Genomic DNA, 22,446 nt, shown 5'->3' with positions numbered 1-22,446 from the left:
AAAAACTAAAGGGAACACTAAAATAACACATCCTAGATCTGAATGAATGAAATATTCTTATTAAATACTTTCTTTACATATTTTGTTGTCAGCTCATTCAACTCACACAAAAAGTATCAATGGAAATCAAATGTATCAACCCGTGGAGGTCTGGATTTGGAGTCTATATATGTGTGTATGTATATATGTATGACCTCCCTACAACGCCTGGGCATGCTCCTGATGAGGTGGTGGATGGTCTCCCGAGGGATCTCCTCCCAGACCTGGACTAAAGCATCCGCCAACTCCTGGACGGTCTGTGGTGCAACGTGGCGTTGGTGGATGGAGCGAGACATGATGTCCCAGATGTGCTCAATTGGATTCAGGTCTGGGGAACGGGCGGGCCAGTCCATAGCATCAATGCCTTCCTCTTGCAGGAACTGCTGACACACTCCAGCCACATGAGGTCAAGCATTGTCTTGCATTATGAGGAGCCCAGGGCCAACCGCACCAGCATATGGTCTCACAAGGGGTCGGAGGATCTCATCTCGGTACCTAATGGCAGTCAGGCTACCTCTGGCGAGCACATGGAGGGCTGTGCGGCTCCCCAAAGAAATGCCACCCCACACCATGACTGACCCACCGCCAAACCGGTCATGCTGGAGGATGTTGCAGGCAGCAGAACGTTCTCCACGGCGTCTCCAGACTGTCACGTCTGTCACATGTGCTCAGTGTGAACCTGCTTTCATCTGTGAAGAGCACAGGGCGCCAGTGGCGAATTTGCCAATCTTGGTGTTCTCTGGCAAATGCTAAACGTCCTGCACGGTGTTGGGCTGTAAGCCCAACCTTCACCTGTGGACGTCGGGCCCTCATACCACCCTCATGGAGTCTGTTTCTGACCGTTTGAGCAGACACATGCACATTTGTGGCCTGCTGGAGGTCATTTTGCAGGGCTCTGGCAGTGCTCCTCCTGCTCCTCCTTGCACAAAGGTGGAGGTAGCGGTCCTGCTGCTGGGTTGTTGCCCTCCTACGGCCTCCTGATGTACTGGCCTGTCTGCTGGGTTGTTGCCCTCCTACGGCCTCCTGATGTACTGGCCTGTCTCCTGGTAGCGCCTCCATGCTCTGGACACTACGCTGACAGACACAGCAAACCTTCTTGCCACAGCTCGCATTGATGTGTCATCCTGGATGAGCTGCACTACCTGAGCCACTTGTGTGGGTTGTAGACTCCGTCTCATGCTACCACGAGTGAAAGCACCGCCAGCATTCAAAAGTGACCAAAACATCAGCCAGGAAGCATAGGAACTGAGAAGTGGTCTGTGGTTATCACCTGCAGAACCACTCCTTTATTGGGGGTGTCTTGCTAATTGCCTATAATTTCCACCTGTTGTCTATTCCATTTGCACAACAGCATGTGAAAGTTATTGTCAATCAGTGTTGCTTCCTAAGTGGACAGTTTGATTTCACAGAAGTGTGATTGACTTGGAGTGACATTGTATTGTTTAAGTGTTCCCTTTATTTTTTTTAGCAGTAAAATATATATATATATATATATATATATATATATATATATATATATATATATATATATATATATATATATATATATATATATATAAAAATAAATAAATCAATGTACCTTGTAAATGTAAATAAATGTACCTTGTAAATGACATAGAGCCTTTTAGTCACAGCGAAGATGAGATAGATGTTGTTCTCCGCCAGCTTCTCTCCCAACAGAGCCAGAGAGGGATAGTCCTGCAGACAGACAGATAGATATGCATGGAAGAGGATGTTAGAGCCATTTCAAGTTCATTAGTTTAGCTTCCAGCTCACACAGGGAAGGGAAGTCATTGCTCCTCTGATTCCAGTGTTGTCTTTACACGAGTCCCCTGACATTTCATTTTTCACCAGCAGAACGAAGTCAGAAGTGATTTAGACCTATTTATTTACAGCTCTGCACAAGAGCTGTGGATTGAGGAGCAAATCCTAACTTCCACTTAAGTCAAAGCTACACTATAGTCAAGGCATGACTGAGTGAAAATGTTTAAGCATTTAATAAGCAATCACTTTATCTCAATCAGATGAGATTTTTGTCTTCAGTAGCCTTAATCATTATGTACATACGAATCAATCAACAGTGAGATTTACAGTTGAAATGGCCCGTGAGGTTCACCAATTTTCCTGAAAAACACAGTGCTGTTCTGGGAAGCACCCATTCTTCCATCCCACATTCAGATGAGATGAGGGTAAACATACTTAGCCTGTTTGGGGATTACTCAAGCTGAGGATCCATTGGTGTTGAAGTCTGATTTGTGTTGGAGTACCTGCACTGAACTTAATGTGTTGAGCCGTAACATGACTATCGAGCCAAGAGCACGAAATGACACACAGCAGAACAGATCCGCAAATAAAACTAGAGGAAAACATTGCGATTCCAGGAGAATACAAAAACTTTAATTCACTTCATCCATGTTCATATCATTGAGTTGGATTGGTTGAAATGAGCATGATGTTTATTAGGTGTTTATTGCATTAGTTCTTCAGACTTCAAATAGTGCTAGCCATGTAAACAAACCGTGCAGAAAAATATCTAGGTGTTTATGTGATGCAGTCTCATCATACAAAATCCAAAACCTTAATTTCCAGAACAAAAAAAAGTAACATTTCTTTATGTCCCCTTAAGACTGCTGAGCTCTCACCCTAACTGCTGTCTAAATTAACTCCCAACTAAGTGAACTTCCCTGAGTTCATTAAAGCTTTTACCTACAGCACCCTATGGCTGTTCGTAGATAAGCAGCAGCAAAAAGACATGAAGTGAGTTCCCAATAAAGTCAGTTGGACCTCCACTAGGAACAGAGCCAGGCAGACTCAGGGAACTAGCATACCTCAGTTTACATTGCATTCCTCTTTACCTAAATTTAGCCTGGCTCTGGCCATCAAAGAATCAGACCAGCAGTTAAATGTTTTGTGTCTGGAAGGTTGAGTCATTTATGTTAACTTTACCTCAAAGCAATCCATCTGGACCAAGTCTATTCTTGAGAGCTGCTGCTTCAGTATGGAATTTTAGCCTAATAATATATTACACTGACAATGTGGATAAAAAATAACCATTTCAAATAGGTTACAAGGCATAGGGAGGTTTGACTGTACTCTATAATTGTGTGTGTGTTAAATAACATAGCTAATCATGTTGTATACTGCTGTACACACTTTCTATTCATATACTGTCCATACATACCATCATATACATACATATTGATATTTCGGACACTGACATTGTTCAGATATTTAAAAAAATATATATATTTACATGTGTGTATCGTTCAGTATTACTGCCCTGTTGGAGATAGGTGCAGAGAAATGCTTATGTTTCTGAGATAGCATCTGTAGAATACGTGTAAACTGGCTATAACATTTGATGTTATAGCCAATATGTATTATAAGCTAGATCTATAGTATTTTATAGCTCTAGAGTAACCATGTTACAGTTAGATGTTATAGCTCTAGAGTAGAGGTCGACCGATTAGGATTTTTCAACGCTGATACTGATCATTGGAGGACCAAAAAAAGCCGATACCGATTAAAATCGGCTGATTTATATATTTGTAATAATGACAATTACAACAACACTGAATGAAAACTTATTTTAACTTAATATAATACATCAATAAAATCAATTTAGTCTCAAATAAATTATGAAACATGTTCAATTTGGTTTAAATAAGTGTTGGAGAAGAAAGTAAAAGAGCAATATGTGCCATGTAAACAAAGCTAACGTTTAAGTTCCTCAGTTCTCAGAACATGCTGGTGGAAAGCTGGTGGTTCCTCTTAACATGAGTCTTCAATATTTCCAGGGAAGAAGTTTTAGGTTGTAGTTATTATAGGACTATTTCTCTCTATACCATTTGTATATCATATACCTTTGGCTATTGGATGTTCTAATAGGTACTTTAGTAATGCCAGCGTAATCTCAGGAGTTGATAGGCTTGAAGTCATAAACAACGCAGTGCTTGAAGCACAGCAAAGAGCTGCTGGCAAATGCAGGAAAGTGCTGTTTGAATGAATGCCTACGAGCCTGCTGCTGCCTACCACCACTCAGTCAGACTGCTCTATCAAATCATAGACTTAATTATAACATAATAACACACAGCAATATGAGCCTTAGGTCATTAATATGGTCAAACCCGGAAACTATAATTTCGAAAATAAAACGTTTATTCTTTCAGTGAAAAATGGAACCGTTCCGTATTTTATCTAACGGGTGGCAAACCTAAGTCTAAATATTGCTGTTACATTGCACAACCTTCAATGTTGTCACAATTATGGCAAATTAATTACGGTCTTTGTTAGGAATAAATGGTCTTCACACAGTTCACCATGAGCCAGGCGGCCCAAACTGCTGCATATATCGAGACTTGCCAGAACGCAAGAGAAGTGACACAATTTCCCTAGTTAAAATAAATTCATGTTAGCAGGCAATATTAACGAAATATGCAGGTTTTAAAAAATATACTTATGTATTGATTTTAAGAAACCTCCCTGGGATAGGCTGGGCCAATAGCCAGGGAAAATGCAGAGCGCCAAATTCAAATAAAATACTATAAAAATCGAACTTTCATTAAATCACACATGTATCAAATTAAAGCTACACGTTGTGAATCCAGCCAACATGTCAGATTTCAAAAAGGCTTTTCGGTGAAAGCATAAGATGCTATTATCTGATGATAGCACAACAGTAAACAGAGAGAGTAGCATATTTCAACCCTGCAGGTGCAACACAAAACACAGAAATAAAATATAAAGCATGCCTTACCTTTGACGAGCTTCTTTTGTTGGCACTCCAATATGTCCCATAAACATCACAAATGGTCCTTTTGTTCGATTAATTCCGTCGATATATATCCGAAATGTCAATTTATTTGGCGCACTTGATCCAGAAAAACACAGCTTCCAATTTGCGCAACGTCACTACAAAATATCTCAAAAGTTTCCTGTAAACTTTGCCAAAACATTTCAGACTACTTTTGATATTTTTTAAATGTTAATCAATCAAATTGAAGACAGGACTATATGTGTTCAATACAGGAAGACAAACTGACGCTACTTTTCAAGTCATGCGCCTCTGCTAGTGACTGGAACGAAAATCACTGAAGCTGTAGACTTATATTTCCCTCACTAACTTTAAACATCAGCAATCTGAGCAGCTAACCGATCGCTGCAGCTTTTATTTTTTTAATGTTTTTTATTTCACCTTTATTTAACCAGGTAGGCTAGTTGAGAACAAGTTCTCATTTACAACTACGACCTGGCCAAGATAAAGCATAGCAGTGTGAACAGACAGCAACACAGAGTTACACATGGAGTAAACAATAAACAAGTCAATAACACAGAAAAAAAGAAAAAGTCTATATACATTGTGTGCAAAAGGCATGAGGAGGTAGGCGAATAATTACAATTTAGCAGATTAACACTGGAGTGATAAATGATCAGATGGTCATGTGCAGGTAGAGATACTGGTATGCAAAAGAGCAGAAAAGTAAATAAAAACAGTATGGGGATGAGGTACGTAAATTGGGTGGGCTATTTACCGATGGACTATGTACAGCTGCAGCGATCGGTTAGCTGCTCAGATAGCAGATGTTTAAATTTGGTGAGGGAGATAAAGTCTCCAACTTCAGAGATTTTTGCAATTCGTTCCAGTCGCAGGCAGCAGAGAACTTGAAGGAAAGGCGGCCAAATGAGGTGTTGGCTTTAGGGATGATCAGTGAGATACACCTGCTGGAGCGCGTGCTACGGGTGGGTGTTGCCATCGTGACCAGTGAACTGAGATAAGGCGGAGCTTTACCTAGCATGGACTTGTAGATGACCTGGAGCCAGTGGGTCTGGCGACAAATATGTAGCGAGGGCCAGCCGACTAGAGCATACATGTCGCAGCCGTGGGTGGTATAAGGTGCTTTAGTAACAAAGCGGATGGCACTGTGATAAACTGCATCCAGTTTGCTGAGTAGAGTATTGAAAGCCATTTTGTAGATGACGTCGCCGAAGACGAGGATCGGTAGGATAGTCAGTTTTACTAGGGTAAGTTTGGCGGCGTGAGTGAAGGAGGCTTTGTTGCGAAATAGAAAGCCGATTCTAGATTTGGATTGGAGATGTTTGATATGAGTCTGGAAGGAGAGTTTACAGTCTAGCCAGACGCCTGGGTACTTATAGATGTCCACATATTCTAGGTCGGAACCATCCAGGGTGGTGATGGTGTACCTTGAGCGTGGCTGAGGTGCACCCGTGACCGGCTTGGAAACCAGATTGCACAGCGGAGAAGGTACGGTGGGATTCGAGATGGTCAGTGATCTGTTTGTTGACTTGGCTTTCGAAGACCTTAGATAGGCAGGGCAGGATGGATATAGGTCTGTAACAGTTTGGGTCCAGGGTGTCTTCCCCTTTGAAGAGGGGGATGACTGCAGCAGCTTTCCAGTCCTTGGGGATCTCAGACAGGCTGGTAATTTTATTTTATTTTATTTTATTTTACCTTTATTTAACCAGGTAGGCAAGTTGAGAACAAGTTCTCATTTACAATTGCGACCTGGCCAAGATAAAGCAAAGCAGTTCGACAGATACAACAACACAGAGTTACACATGGAGTAAAACAAACATACAGTCAATAATAAAGTATAAACAAGTCTATATACAATGTGAGCAAATGAGGTGAGAAGGGAGGTAAAGGCAAAAAAGGCCTTGGTGGCAAGGTAAATACAATATAGCAAGTAAAACACTGGAATGGTAGTTTTGCAATGGAAGAATGTGCAAAGTAGAAATAAAAATAATGGGGTGCAAAGGAGCAAAATAAATAAATAAATTAAATACAGTTGGGAAAGAGGTAGTTGATAGGGCTAAATTATAGGTGGGCTATGTACAGGTGCAGTAATCTGTGAGCTGCTCTGACAGTTGGTGCTTAAAGCTAGTGAGGGAGAGTGAGGGTTTCCAGTTTCAGAGATTTTTGTAGTTCGTTCCAGTCATTGGCAGCAGAGAACTGGAAAGAGAGGCGGCCAAAGAAAGAATTGGTTTTGGTGGTGACTAGAGAGATATACCTGCTGGAGCGTGTGCTACAGGTGGGAGATGCTATGGTGACCAGCGAGCTGAGATAAGGGGGGACTTTACCTAGCAGGGTCTTGTAGATGACATGGAGCCAGTGGGTTTGTGACGAGTATGAAGCGAGGGCCAGCCAACGAGAGCGTACAGGTCGCAATGGTGGGTAGTATATGGGGCTTTGGTGACAAAACGGATTGCACTGTGATAGACACTGTGATAGACTGCATCCAATTTGTTGAGTAGGGTATTGGAGGCTATTTTGTAAATTACATCGCCAAAGTCGAGGATTGGTAGGATGGTCAGTTTTACAAGGGTATGTTTGGCAGCATGAGTGAAGGATGCTTTGTTCCGAAATAGGAAGCCAATTCTAGATTTAACTTTGGATTGGAGATGTTTGATATGGGTCTGGAAGGAGAGTTTACAGTCTAACCAGACACCTAAGTATTTGTAGTTGTCCACGTATTCTAAGTCAGAGCCGTCCAGAGTAGTGATGTTGGACAGGCGGGTAGGTGCAGGTAGCGATCGGTTGAAGAGCATGCATTTAGTTTTACTTGTATTTAAGAGCAATTGGAGGCCACGGAAGGAGAGTTGTATGGCATTGAAGCTTGCCTGGAGGGTTGTTAACACAGTGTCCAAAGAAGGGCCGGAAGTATACAGAATGGTGTCGTCTGCGTAGAGGTGGATCAGAGACTCACCAGCAGCAAGAGCGACCTCATTGATGTATACAGAGAAGAGAGTCGGTCCAAGAATTGAACCCTGTGGCACCCCCATAGAGACTGCCAGAGGTCCGGACAACAGATTTGACACACTGAACTCTATCAGAGAAGTAGTTGGTGAACCAGGCGAGGCAATCATTTGAGAAACCAAGGCTGTTGAGTCTGCCGATGAGGATGTGGTGATTGACAGAGTCGAAAGCCTTGGCCAGATCAATGAATACGGCTGCACAGTAATGTTTCTTATCGATGGCGGTTAAGATATCGTTTAGGACCTTGAGCGTGGCTGAGGTGCACCCATGACCAGCTCTGAAACCAGATTGCTTAGCAGAGAAGGTATGGTGAGATTCAAAATGGTCGGTAATCTGTTCGGTAATAGGGGTTGCGACAATGGCGGCGGAGGGGGTGGAGCTGTTGGCCGAGGTTGGAGTAGCCAGGAGGAAGGCATGGCCAGTCGTTGAGAAATGCTTGTTGAAGTTTTCGATTATCACGAATTTATCGGTGGTGACCGTGTTACCTAGCCTCAGTGCAGTGGGCAGCTGGGAGGAGGTGCTCTTGTTCTGCATGGACTTTACAGTGTCCCAGAACTTTTTGGAGTTAGAGCTACAGGATGCAAATTTCTGCTAGAAAAAGCTGGCCTTTGCTTTCCTGACTGACTGCGTGTATTGGTTCCTGACTTCCTTGAACAGTTGCATATCGCGGAGACTATTCGATGCTATTGCAGTCCACCACAGAATGTTTTTGTGCTGGTCGAGGGCAGTCAGTTCTGGAGTGAACCAGGGGCTATATCTGTTCTTAGTTCTGACTTTTTTGAACGGAGCATGCTTATCTAAGATGGTGAGGAAGTTACTTTTAAAGAATGACCAGGCATCCTCAACTGACGGGATGAGGTCAATATCCTTCCAGGATACCAGGGCCAGGTCGATTAGAAAGGCCTGCTCGCAGAAGTGTTTTAGGGAGCGTTTGACAGTGATTAGGGGTGGTCGTTTGACTGCGGACCCGTAGCGGATACAGGCAATGAGGCAGTGATCGCCGAGATCCTGATTGAAGACAGCGGAGGTGTATTTGGAGGGCCAGTTGATCAGGATAACATCTATGAGGGTGCCCTTGTTGGGAGCTGAGGGGGGTCGGTAGCAGGCGGCAACAGTGAGAGAGACTTATTTCTGGAGAGATTCATTTTTTAAATTAGAAGTTCGAACTGTTTGGGTATGGACCTGGAAAGTATGACATTACTTTGTAGGCTAACTCCTCCCCCTTTGGCAGTTCTATCTTGACGGAAAGTATTATAGTTGGGTATGGAAATCTCAGAATTTTTGGTGGCCTTTCTAAGCCAGGATTCAGACACAGCAAGGACATCAGGGTTGGCAGAGTGTGCTAAAGCAGTGAGTAAAACAAACTTAGGGAGGAGGCTTCTGATATTGACATGCATGAAACCAAGGCTTTTTCGATCACAGAAGTCAACAAATGAGGGTGCCTGGGGACATGCAGGGCCTGGGTTTACCTCCACATCACCCGCGGAACAGAGGAGGAGTAGGATGAGGGTGTGGCTAAAGGCTATCAAAACTGGTCGCCTAGAGCGTTGGGGACAAAGAATAAAAGGAGCAGATTTCTGGGCGTGGTAGAATATATTCAGGGCATAATGCGCAGACATGGGTATGGTGGGGTGCGGGTACAGCGGAGGTAAGCCTGGACATGCTGGTTGTAATGGGTGAGGTCACCGCATGTTTTGGAGTTGGGACAAAGGAGGTATCAGGAGGTATGAAGAGTGGAACTAGGGGGTCCATTGTAAACTAAAACAATGATAACTAACCTGAACAACAGTATACAAGGCTTATTGACATTTGAGAGAGACATATTGCGAGGCATAAAGTAATTGCAGGTGTTGATTGGGAGAGCTAGCTAAAACAACAGGTGAGACAACAACAGCAGGTAAAATGGCGATGACTAGGCAGAGAGGGTCGGATTAACTACACACAGAGCCTTAGTTCGCGGCTGGGGCCGACAGATACAAAAATAAATAAACAGAATGTAGTACCGTGATTAATGGACAGTCCAGCAGGCATCAGCTATGTAGCCAAGTGATCATAGTGTCCAGGGGGCAGCAGTAGATGGAACAGGGGAGCCGCCACTACGCTAGCGACACGCCGTTTAAAGTTAGTAGCACTGGGCTAGTAGGAGCGTCTGCTCCGACGGAGGCCGGATGAAGGCACAGCGGATGGAGTATTCGTCGGCAGACCAGTCTTGATGTCTCCACCCCCATGCTTCACAGTAGGTATGGTGTTCTTTGGATGCAACTCAGCATTCTTTGTCCTCCAAACACGATGAGTTATCATCAAAAAGTTCTATTTTGGTTTCATCTGACCATATGACATTCTCCCAATCTTCTTCTGGATCTTCCAAATGCTCTCTAGCAAACTTCAGACGGGCCTGGACATGTACTGGCTTAAGCATGGGGACACGTCTGGCACTGCAGGATTTGAGTCCCTGGCGGCGTAGTGTGTTACTGACGGTAGGCTTTGTTAATTTGGTCCCAGCTCTCTGCAGGTCATTCACGAGGTCCCCCCGTGTGGTTCTGGGATTTTTGGTCACCGTTCTTGTGATCATTTTGACCCCACGGGGTGAGATCTTGCGTGGAGCCCCAGATCGAGGGAGATTATCAGTGGTCTTGTATGTCTTCCATTTCCTAATAATTGCTCCCACAGTTGATTTCTTCAAACCAAGCTGCTTACCTATTGCAGATTCAGTCTTCCCAGCCTGGTGCAGGTCTACAATTTTGTTTCTGGTGTCATTTGACAGCTCTTTGGTCTTGGCCATAGTGGAGTTTGGAGTGTGACTGTTTGAGGTTGTGGACAGGTGTCTTTTATACTGATAACAAGTTCAAACAGGTGCCATTAATACAGGTAACGAGTGGAGGACAGAGGAGCCTCTTAAAGAAGAAGTTACAGGTCTGTGAGAGCCAGAAATCTTGCTTGTTTGTAGGTGACTAAATACTTATTTTCCACCATAATTTGCAAATAAATTCATTAAAAATCCTACAATGTGATTTTCTGGATTTTTTTCTCTCATTTTGTCTGTCATAGTTGAAGTGTACCCATGATGAAAAGTACAGGCCTCTCATCTTTTTAAGTGGGAGAACTTGCACAATTGGTGGCTGACTAAATACTTTTTTGCCCCACTGTACATAGTCCATCTGTAAATAGCCCACCCAATCTACCTACCTCCTCCCCATATTGTTTTATTTACTTTTCTGCTCTTTTGCACACCAGTATCTCTACTTGCACATCATCATCTGCTCATTTATCACTCCAGTGTTAACTTCTTGGTGACAGATGGCAGTATTTTCATGTACAGATGAAATGCATGCCCAAATTCAACTGCCTGCTACTCATCCCCAGAAGATAAGATATGCATACTATTCATAGATTTGGATAGAACACTGAAGTTTCTAAAACTGTTTGAATCATGTCTGTGAGTATAACAGAACTTATTTAGCAGGCAAAACCCAGAGGACAAACTATTCAGATTTTGTTTAGGTCACTCTTCAAATGGGTTTTCATTGGGAATCCAGATTTCTAAGGGACCTTCTTGCAGTCCCTATCGCTTCCATCTTGAATGAGGTTCACTTGAAGTATACTGTTAGATAGCATGCTTTCTGGTCACATGCCTCTACAGTTTGTTTTACTCCTGTATTGAACACAGATCATCCCGTCTTCAATTTTATTGATTATTTACGTTAAAAATACCTAAAGTTGTATTCCCAAAGTAGTTTGAAATGTTTTGGCAAAGTTTACAGGTAACTTTTGAGATATTTTTTTGTCCCGTTGCTCAAGTTGGAACCTGTGTTTTTCTGGATCAAACGAGCCAAATAAATGGACATTTTGGATATATAATGGAATTAATCGAACAAAAGCACCATTTGTGATGTTTATGGGACATATTGGAGTGCCAACAAAAGAAGCTTGTCAAAGGTAAGGCATGAATTATATTTTTATTTCTGCATTTTGTGTCGTGCCTGCAGGGTTGAAATATGCTTTCTCTCTCTGTTTACGGAGGTGCTATCCTCAGATAATAGCATCGTTTGCTTTCGCCGTAAAGCCTTTTTGAAATCTGACCGGTTGGCTGGATTCACAACAAGTGTAGCTTTAATTTGCGATCTTGCATGTATGATTTCATAAAAGTTAGATTTTTATAGTAATTTATTTGAATTTGGCGCTCTGCATTTTCCCTGGCTTTTGGCCAGGTGGGACGCTAGCATCCCACATATCCCAGAGGTTAATCTGCTAAATTGTCATTATTTCGCTACTATGGCCTATTTATTGCCTACCTCCTCACGCCATTTGCACACACTGTATATAGACTATTTTTCTAATGTGTTATTGACTGTACGCTTGTTTATTCCATGAGTAACTCTTGTTGTTGTTTGTGTCGCACTGCTTTGCTTTAAGTTGGCCAAGTTGCAGTTGTAAATGAGAACATGTTCTCAACGAGCTTACCTGGATAAATAAATCAGCTGTGCAGTCATATCCTGGGATTCATCAAATTTCAGCGAAAAGCACTGTGATAAATCCTTGAGCACTTGTTGATTCACGTTATCCGATAAAGACTCTACCCTTCTTGTCACAGTGGCTGGGCCAAGTGGTTAATAATAAATAAATAGGTGTCCCACTTCAGATAGCATTTTTTTATGTCCTCTTTGTTTTTGAATTCTTTGAATAACGTCTCGGCGGCAACCACCATTGACTCCTTGTATAGCGCTCCATCAGTGAACAGTTTATGTTTAGCCAAGAGATGGCTGACACGGAAGGAAGGCTCTGTTGCAGCCTTATTTTAAGCTGTCGGTTTGGTAAAAAGCGACTGCTGTGCTTTCAATAGACTTGAGCTGGTCAATTTTCTTCGAACGAAGCATGCTCTTCAGCGGGTAAGTTTCTTTGAACTTGTTGTGGTGCAGCTCCACGTTACCCCTTTTTGCTAGCGCTACAGCCTGGTGACAAATCAGGCAAATCCTTTTGTCCTTAACTACGATGAACAGAAAATCGTGTTCCCATTCTAAATGAATGGGATTTCGTTAGCTTGATAGCATAACAACAAGCGCCTGAGCTAGTTAAGGCGGAAGTCAGGGATTTCATTTGTCAGACATCAAACCTAAAAAATGTAATTGATTGGCCAGATATACCCCTCCTCCGCACCTCGACCACCATAACTACACATAGGGCTCACACATGGCACATTTTAAATTAAATTCATAAATAATAAAAATATTGACATTAGATTTTTTTCCCCCTCTGATTTTGAAAACTCCTCGCGATCGACTTGGAATGCTTCTAAGATCATCTTGTCGACCGAGATGGACTGGTTGGCGACTCCTGCTCTAGAGATATAACATCATTGTAACATGGTTACTCTAGAGCAGTGGTCGCCAAACCGGACGATCGCGGTCGACAAGTTGATCTTCAAGGCATTCCTAGTCGATCACCAAATATTTCTGTAGAAAAGCCAACGAACGATAAAGGCTTACACTCCTTTTTAAATCGTGTTGAGCTGTTGCCAGTAGGTGCACTTGATTCAAAAGTCCTGCGCACCGGGTAAGCAAAGTGTTCCCATGAGACAAACTCCGCCTACCCGACGGACCGGCAAATCTGTGACTAAACCGAGTGCACCTACTCTGCTGCCCGTCAGATAGCTCAAATCACCATGGCTACAGAGCTTCCATGACACGAACCCAAACTGGCTGCACGCGTGCGCCATCGTGCATACATTTTCTCCCCCCCACACCAACCGCGATCACGACACGCAGGTTAAAATATCAAAACAAACTCTGAACCAATTACATTAAATTTGGCGACAGGTTTAAAACCATTAAACATTGATGGCAATTTAGCTAGCTAGCTTGCACTTGCCCAGCTAATTTGTCCTATTTAGATAGCTTGCTGTTGCTAGCTAATTTGTCCTGGGATATAAACATTGAGTTGTTATTTTACCTGAAATGCACAAGGTCCTCTACTCCGACAACTAATCCACACATAAAAACGGTGAACTGAATCACTTCTAGTCATATCTCCTCCTTCCAGGCTTTTTCTTCACTTGACTTTATATTGCGATGGGCAACTTTCATGAATTAGGTGCATTTCCAACACAACCTTGTTCGTCTTTCAGTGGGTACCAGCTTCTGTAAACCAATGAGGAGATGGGAGAGGCAGGAGTTGCAGCGCGATCTGCGTCACAAATAGAACTGACTTCTATTTTAGCCCTTGGCAACGCAGACCCTCGTTGGCGTGCGCAAGCAGTGTGGGTGCAAAAATGTAATAATAGATTTCTAAATTTATTTTGCAACGCTTGTGCACGCGACGCGAGGGGTGTAGTCAAGCCTGTGACCCTGACCACAGCCAAGTTTAACAGGCTACTAGCCTACGTAAGATTTAGTAACTAATTAAAACCATGACCACAGAGAGATTGTCAACGAATACAGCAAAGAGCTGCTGTTTTTATGTGTGTTTAAATGTATATATTTGTTTACATTTATATTCAGCATGTCACTGTTTTTATTCAAAACTATTACAAAAAGGCACTTCTCCATAGTTCCGCTCGAGCTGCAGCTGCAATAAATGAGTAGCCAAGTATCAATAGCATTGCATTTTATTATTATTAAAAGCTTGTCGTCTCGATTTTAATATTAAAGAATATTTAACTTTCTCCGGTCATAGGAACAACATGAATTTGTGCATGAGGCAGATGCGGTGCGACTTGAGTTTCGCCATCAGGTGGAAGACAGTGTCCTCTTTCTCTGGTCAGTCTCACCGGAGAAAAGCATTCCAAGTCAGAAATTTGGGCATCTTTCTAGAGCTCCGACTTTTTGACCTGAATAACACTGACATCGTCATTTGACCTCGTTGCAGGTACCATCATTCCAGTAAAATAAAAAAGAGAAATATTAAAATTCATGCTCCACAGTGCCTCAAGTGCTAAACCAACCAATCTATTCTGTTATCAAGGCTTGAGTTTTGAAATATAATATGGTCTGATGAACAATATTGGCAGGCCGATCATATAACCAATATGCTGTGATAATGTATTAGGCCTACTGCCCAAACCTCATTCCTACAAAACTGTTTGTGTGAGGTTAAATGTAAAAAATTCTGAGGAGTAGATCTCAGCTTGCTTTTTGACTGCGAAAGTCATCTTGACTCAGAAAAGGTTGGTGACCACTGCTCTAGGGTAACCATGCTACAATGACGTTACAGCTCTAGGGTAACCATGCTAAAATGACGTTACAGCTCTAGGGTAACCATGCTACAAGGAAGTTACAGCTCTAGGGTAACCATGTTGCAATGACGTTACAGCTCTAAGGTAACCATGTTACAATGACGTTACAGCTCTAGGGTAACCATGTTACAATGACGTTACAGCTCTACAGTAACCATGTTATAGCTCTATAGAAACCATGGCTTATCTTACCATCTTGGTGGAGCCGCTGTATTCGTTCTTCTCATTCATGTGGCACTCCCCATCATGGGGCTGGACCAGGCCTCCCAGTTTACCGTCCAAGGCCAGGTGAGGCACATCGTCTGTGGCAAACACCAGCAGGTGGAAGGCCTCCTTCCTCCAACCTATCCTCTCCTGCACAAGGGAAGAGATGGTCACTTTACTGAAAGTTTTAGAGACACCTAACTGAGGTGTAAATTAAAGCAAAGCTCCGTATCGGGTCGTTGTGCGCCTCTAAAATTCTGTAACAATGCGGAGGGCTCCGTATCGACATGATTGGTTGATGGTAGGTGGGGGCAACTTCCTTCACAATAGCTCTGCCCTGGTAAGCGCAAGTAGTATTAAAGCCCTGACGTCTGCGTTGCAGTAAATCCTGAATGGCCAGTGCAGATGGCGGATTGACCATGGAGCGCCTTTTTACAGTAGGCAATTATTATTATTAAAGTTTTTAACTAGTCAGTTAAGAACAAATTCTTATTTACAATGACAGCCTAGGAACAGTGGGTTAACTGCCTTGTTCAGGGGCAGAACAACAGATTTGTACCTTGTCAGCTCGAGGATTCGATCTAGCAACCTTCCGTTGGCCCAATGCTCTAACCACTAGGCTACCTGCCGCCCTATGTAGTTTTGTACTTTCGTAAATGCACAGGGGATCAGTCCATGAAATCAAAACAGAAATACAGGCTTGATAAGAACAAAAAGAGACAAGTTCATTCTAACTGACCATTGATAGAAATTGATTTAAGATATAACTGTACTATAAAGCCTTTATAAAAGTGTTTGTAAAATATTTTATGTAAAAAGAGCTTGGCACGACACAGCTGACATAAAAGATCCCAGATATGTTCCATATGCACAAAAAACATATTTCTCGCAAGTTTTGTGCACAAATGTTTACCATCCTTGTTAGTGAGAATTTCTCCTTTGCCAAGATAATCCAGCCACCAGACAGGCATGATCATTACACAGGTGCACCTTGTGCTTGGGGACAATAAAAGCAACTAAAATTTGCTGTTTGTTTTGTCACAATGCCACAGATGTCTCATTTTTTGAGGGATCGTGTATTTGGCCTGCTGACTGCAGGAATGTCCACCAGAGCTGCTGTCAGATAATTTAATGTGCATTTCTCTACCATAAGCCGCCTCCACTGTCATTTTAGAGAATTTGGCAGTACGTCCAACCGGCCTCACAAAACGCATAACCAAATTCAGTGGCCAAATGCTCACCTTTGATGGCCACTGGCACGCTGGAGAAGTGTGCTCTCCACAGATGAATCCCGGTTTCAATGGTACTGGGCAAATGGCAGACGTGTGGGTGAGTGGTTTGCTTAGGTCAGCATTATGAACAGAGTGCCCCATGGTGGCGGTGGGGTTACTGTATGGGCAGGCATAAGCTACGGACAACAAACAATTGCATTTTATTGATGGCAATTTGAACACACATATACCCCGTTACGAGTTCCTGAGGACGATTGTCGTGCCATTCATTTGCCACCATCACCTCATGTTGAAGGATGATAACGCATGGCTCCATGTCGCAAGGATCTGCACACGATTCCTGGAAGTTGAAAATGTCCCAGTTCTTCCATGGCCTGCATACTCAGACTTGTCACCTATTGAGCATGTTTGGGATCCTCTGGATTGATGTGTATGACAGCTTATTCCAGTTCCCCCTAATATCCAGCAACTTCACACAGCCATTGAAGAGGAGTGGGAAAACATTCCACAATCAACAGCATGATCAATTCAATGTGAAGGAGATGTGTCTTGCTGCATGAGGCAAATGGTGGTCACAACAGATACGGACTGGTTTTCTGATCCACTCCCCTACGGTCACCTTCTTGGAAATGGGCGGACCAAGGCGTAGCATGAGTATTGTTCCACATATTTATTTAAGTCAAACTAACAAAACAAAATAACAAAACTACAAAGACCATGAGGATGTAGTACACTAACAATCAATATCCCACAAAACACAGGTGGGGAAAATAGCTACCTAAATATGATCCCCAATCAGAGGCAACGATAAACATCTGCCTCTAATTGTGAACCACATTAGCACCTACATAGAAATACATATACTAGATCACCCCCTGACCTACTACACCATAGAGAACCAAGGGCTCTCTATGGTCAGGGCGTGACAGTACACCCCCCCCCAAAGGTGCAGACTTTGGCCGCAAAACCTGAAACCAAATGGAGAGGGTAGGGGGGGGATTAGTGTCGGTGGCGGCTCCGGTGCAGGTCATAGCCGCCGCCCAGACCCCGGATCCGGCCATCGCGCCGGGCTGAATGCCATGCCTGGACTGGGCATCGGCGAAAAGGAGGGCTCCGGCCATGGAGCTGGGTTGGACGCCGTGCCTGGACTGGGCAGCGGTGCAGAGGAAGACTCCTACCATGGAGCGGGACTGGACGCCGTGCCTGGACTGGACGCCTTGCCTGGAGGCACCGGACTGTGAATGCGCACTGGAGGCCTAGTCTGTGGAGCTGGTAGAGGTGGCACCGGACTGGTGACACTTCAGGGCGAGTGCAAGGAGGAGGCACAGGACATACCGGACTGGGGACACGCACTTCAGGGCGAGTGCAAGGAGGAGGCACAGGACATACCGGACTGGGGAGACGCACTGGGGGCCAGAAGGATGGAGCCAGCCCAAGTTGCACCAGACTGCTAACCGGATCCTCTGGTCGGATGTTGAGCAGAAGACACTTGCACAACATCTCTCTCTTCCCTAACTTCCCCAATGCCTCCCTGACCGTCTCTGGCACTTCAGGGCAAGTGCAGGAAGCAGGCACAGGACGTACCGGACTGGAGAGGCGCACTGGAGGCCAGATGCGTGGAGCCGGCCCAGGTGTCACCGGACTGATGACATGCTCCTCCAAACGCCTGCGTTGCCGCATACTCCTAGCCAACTCCATTCTCCGGTGTCCCTCCTCACACTGTTCCATTGACTCCCAGGAGGGCTCTGGTACTCTCCTTGGGTCGACCGACCACCTCTCTATCGCCTCCCAGATGTTCTCTGGCTCGTCCCTGTGCTCAGTCGCCAGCTCCATGTGCCCCCCAAAAAAAATCTTAGGGTTTCTGTGGCCGCGGTCCCCGGCGTCGTCACCGTCGTCCTTCTTGCGTCCTCTGCGACTCCTGCCATGGAAGGGTCTCCTGTCCTTCCATGATTTCTTCCCAGGTCCAACTTATTTTTCCCATCGTTGCACGCTGCTTGGTCCTTGTTTGGTGAGATATTCTGTCACGTTCTTGGAAATGAGCAGACCAAGGCGCAGCATGAGTATAGTTTCACTTAAATAAATATGTGGAACTAACAAAACAAAATAACAAAACTACAAAGACCATGAGGATGTAGTACACTAACAATCAATATCCCACAAAACACAGGTGGGGAAATAGCTACCTAAATATGATCCCCAATCAGAGGCAACGATAAACAGCTGCCTCTAATTGGGAACCACATTAGCACCAACATAGAAATAAATATACTAGATCACCCCCTAGTCACGCCCTGACCTACTACACCATAGAGAACCAAGGGCTCTCTATAGTCAGGGCGTGACACCTACCATTTATTTTTAAGGTATCTTTGACCAACAGATATCTGTATTCCCAGTCATGTGAAATCCATAGATTAGGGCCTTATGAATTCATTTCAATAGACTGATTTCCTTATATTAACTAAGCTCAGTAAAATGTTTGAAATTTTTGCATGTTGTGTTTATATATTTTTTCAATGTAGTAGGGAGTTGTAGTTGCCAACAGGCCAATATTGTACATAGTTTAGCGCAGAAAACGTGGTAATTAACTGCAATGACTATAATACATTGCGCGCACGCTTACTTGTCCGGTCTGTGGTATGTGTGGAGCAGACAAGGAGACCTACCTCGTTGACTGAAACAGAGAGAAGTGAGAACATGCAAGAGGGATAGAAAGCATACCTGAAAATACATGTCCTAAGTGATTATTCAGCAGTCAGAAAAGTATGCCTTAATTACATTGAAGAACTACTAAAATAGTGATTTTGTCAGAGAGCATAGACAGCACCTGTACAGAGAAGAGATTACTTGGTCATCAAGTAAAATAAATATTTTATTTAAAGCATTGTGAATAAATTAAGCAGCAATGGGCAGTCACAACCATCATGGGACTAATTTTTTATTCTGTGTTACAGCATTCAACCCACATAATGCATTTAATGTCTAACTGAAACCGACCTCAAAATGCACTAATCGCTCTGCACTACTAGCTGTAAAGAGTAGTTCCTGCCCCTATAAAACACTATCACTTCATCATTATTATTATTACGAGGAAAGGAAACTATCACTTTCCACAAGCTTGACAACCACATACATCAACAAGGAGAGTAGCAGGTGTTTTATCCAGAACAAGGTCATTATCAATGGAAAGCAGAGGTCAGAAAAAGTGTAACAGCAAAGTTAACATAGTGCTGAGTAATAGCATAACACTAAACACACCTGACCTTTCACCCATGTTTAGACATAAAAAGGCATCCATTTGTGATGCCCAGCCCAGTATATTCCCAAACTGTCCCTCATACCATCATGGTCACCTAATCATCCCCAGCTTACAATTGGCTCATTCATCCCCCTCCTCTCCCCTGTGACTATTCCCCAGGTCGTTGCTGTAAATGAGAACGTGTTCTCAGTCAACTTACCTGGTAAAATAAATACAAAAATTATGTGCCACAGTACACAATAGAAAGAGATGTGGGTTGGCAGTTGGCATACAGGGCCCTTTTTGAATAACATGCTGGAATGCTAGAGACATTAAGCAAACCTGAAATGCTTCAAATGCGTTTTGGCTGGAGTGGTAGTTAGTTCACTATGTACGACAGTCATGCAACCATACCCATTTGATGTAAATATATATATTTTTTTACAGGGAAACAAAGAGGCATAGGTTTAGCTGAATATTCTACAATGGTCAGCAAAGCAAATGATTAATTAGTCAAAGTAATATTCTGACAACGTAACCGAGTGAAACAAACATATCAAGAAAGTATTGGCGCAAGCGCAAAACAGACTGCCCGATCCAAGTTTCAGTTACAACAAATCGCATGGTAGAGTTGGGAGGGAGGGAGGGAGTCATTCTCTGTGATATATATACTGTGATATGACTGGGCCTGTTTCTGTTAGTGAGTGGTCTTCTTGTTGAACCAGCTGCACCAGACTAGACATCCTGTTCAACCACCAGGTGCTTTAAATTAACAGACTCAATTAACCCTAAAAGTCTCAATTGTGACTTGTGTTCATTAAGCACAAAATGGGGGGGGGGGGGGGGGGGGGCGACAATCAGACCAGGGCCTCAATCCATCATGTCTACCTGACTGATAGCTCACAGGAGAAAACCTAAAGGGACTTGACTGACAGAAAACCTGGTTCTGATTGGTTAGGATTAAGGTTTAAGATTAAGGTTAGGGTCAGGGTTATAGGTTGGCATGCCAGCCGGTCACATCCCATTAATCACACCCCGGCCTCAGCTCACCTTACAGACAGCAGCCTGCAGGATGGCGTCGAAGCCTCCCTCCGGAGCGTCCCTGTTGCGAGACACCATCTGTTTCTGCACCTCCTCGTTGAAGCGATCCACCTTGTCCGTCAGGGAGAGGAGGTGGCGGAACCCGAAGGAAGGGACACAGTTGGGGAACAGCTTGTATCTGTGGAGAGGGAACTTTTAAAATAAATGATGCTATGTATGTAACAGACCTGGGTTAAAATAGTATTGGTTTGTGTTTGATTGAGCTTGTCTGGCACAGTGGAACCAATGAAATAGTGCAAACCCTGCCAATTTGGCACCTCCACACAGGCTTTCATCCAGGCAAACTATTTCAAATACTGGCTACATTTAACATGGTATAATGCAGTTTCCTCAAGAGGAAGACCTCAGTGACATTCTAACACACAATTCATCCTGGAGGAAACACATATCCTTTGGGGCATTTGATGGTTTTGGCAAGGGAAGAGGTGTGTTAAGGACGAGAGGCCCAAACGGCATGATCTGTCCTCTGCCCCTAACATTTTCCTGCAGTACTGCCTGACTGACACACAGTCCACACACAGGACCCCAGGGCATAACCTAGTTGGGCAGTGATGCGTGATGATGGCACTAAGTAAGTGCGGCGTAATCTCACCTCCAGGGCAAATGTGGTGTGTGATGTGTGGGCGGCTGCTTTCAACCTCTATGTTCTATTCTGTTCCCTTTCAGCCTGCTGCCATTATCATCATCATCATCCACAGCAAGCCTCAGCATCACTTGATAAAGATGAACAAAAATGACTATATATATAATTCAAATACTGAGCTATAGTGTATGCTCAAAAACATTTGGAAATTAGATTATACTAATACAATTGCTTAGAGAAAGAGTTTGCTTAACAAGTACTATTTTTTTCCTCCAAAAAGCTAGGGGTCAAAATTGACACCCCTGTTGTCAATACCTCACCTTGCTGAGCATTTTTCTAAAATGTTTAATGAGTTGGAGAACACATTGGGAGGGATGTTAGATCATTCCTCCATACAGAATCATTCTATATATTTGATATCCTTCATCTGCACTTATGGACATCCCTCAATTCAAACCACAGGTTTTCAATGAGTTTCAAGTCCAGACACCGAGATGGTCATTGAAAAATGTTGATATTGTGTGTGCTTAGTGTTATTGTCTTGCTGGAAGATCAACTTGCATTTTCAAGTTTCAGCATCCAGGCAGAGGTAAGCAGGTTTTTGGCTAAAATATCCTGGTACTGGGTAAAGTTCATGATGCCATTGACCTTAACAAGGGCCTCACTCCAGCGGAAGCAAAATATCCCCATAACATCAAAGATCCACCACCATATTTTACAGTAGATATGGGGTTCTTTTCATTTCTGCATTCTCATTTTGATGCCAGACCCACCACTGGTGTGCGTTGCCAAAGAGCTCTATTCTCATGTCATCAAACAAATGTAATTGCCTGGAAGTTTGCTAAACGGCATTGGCACTTGGATTGGTTAATGGCATAATGAACTTTACCTAGTACCAGGATATATGGTCAGCTGACATGAAAATAGAGCTTGAATTGAATGCGGCAGTCCAAAAAACAAACCCAATGTGTTCTTCAACTCAGAAAACATTTTAGAAAAAGGCTCAGTACAGTTATCTTCGCAGGGTGAGGCATTGTTCACTGCAGC

The 22,446-nt window shown here is 43.5% G+C and overlaps 1 protein-coding gene across 1 annotated transcript in view; it reads right to left on the bottom strand.

Annotated features, from left to right (window-relative positions):
• The window catches only part of itgb5 (integrin, beta 5), a 98,615-nt gene that overhangs the window by 70,038 nt on the left and 6,131 nt on the right, over positions 1–22,446 (bottom strand). The window contains exons 5-7 of the mRNA XM_036974695.2: positions 20,766–20,934; positions 15,234–15,395; positions 1,642–1,737 (exon numbers count right to left, since the gene is read on the bottom strand). Of these exons, the coding sequence (XP_036830590.1) occupies positions 1,642–1,737; positions 15,234–15,395; positions 20,766–20,934 (427 nt within the window). The remainder of the gene's footprint in view (positions 1–1,641; positions 1,738–15,233; positions 15,396–20,765; positions 20,935–22,446) is intronic.

Source organism: Oncorhynchus mykiss, chromosome 3 (assembly GCF_057628025.1).
Source record: "Oncorhynchus mykiss isolate SJ-2025 chromosome 3, ASM5762802v1, whole genome shotgun sequence".
NCBI classification, from domain to species: domain Eukaryota; kingdom Metazoa; phylum Chordata; class Actinopteri; order Salmoniformes; family Salmonidae; genus Oncorhynchus; species Oncorhynchus mykiss.
The sequence above is the reverse complement of the archived record's forward strand: the minus strand, read 5'-3'. Positions and strand labels throughout refer to the sequence as shown.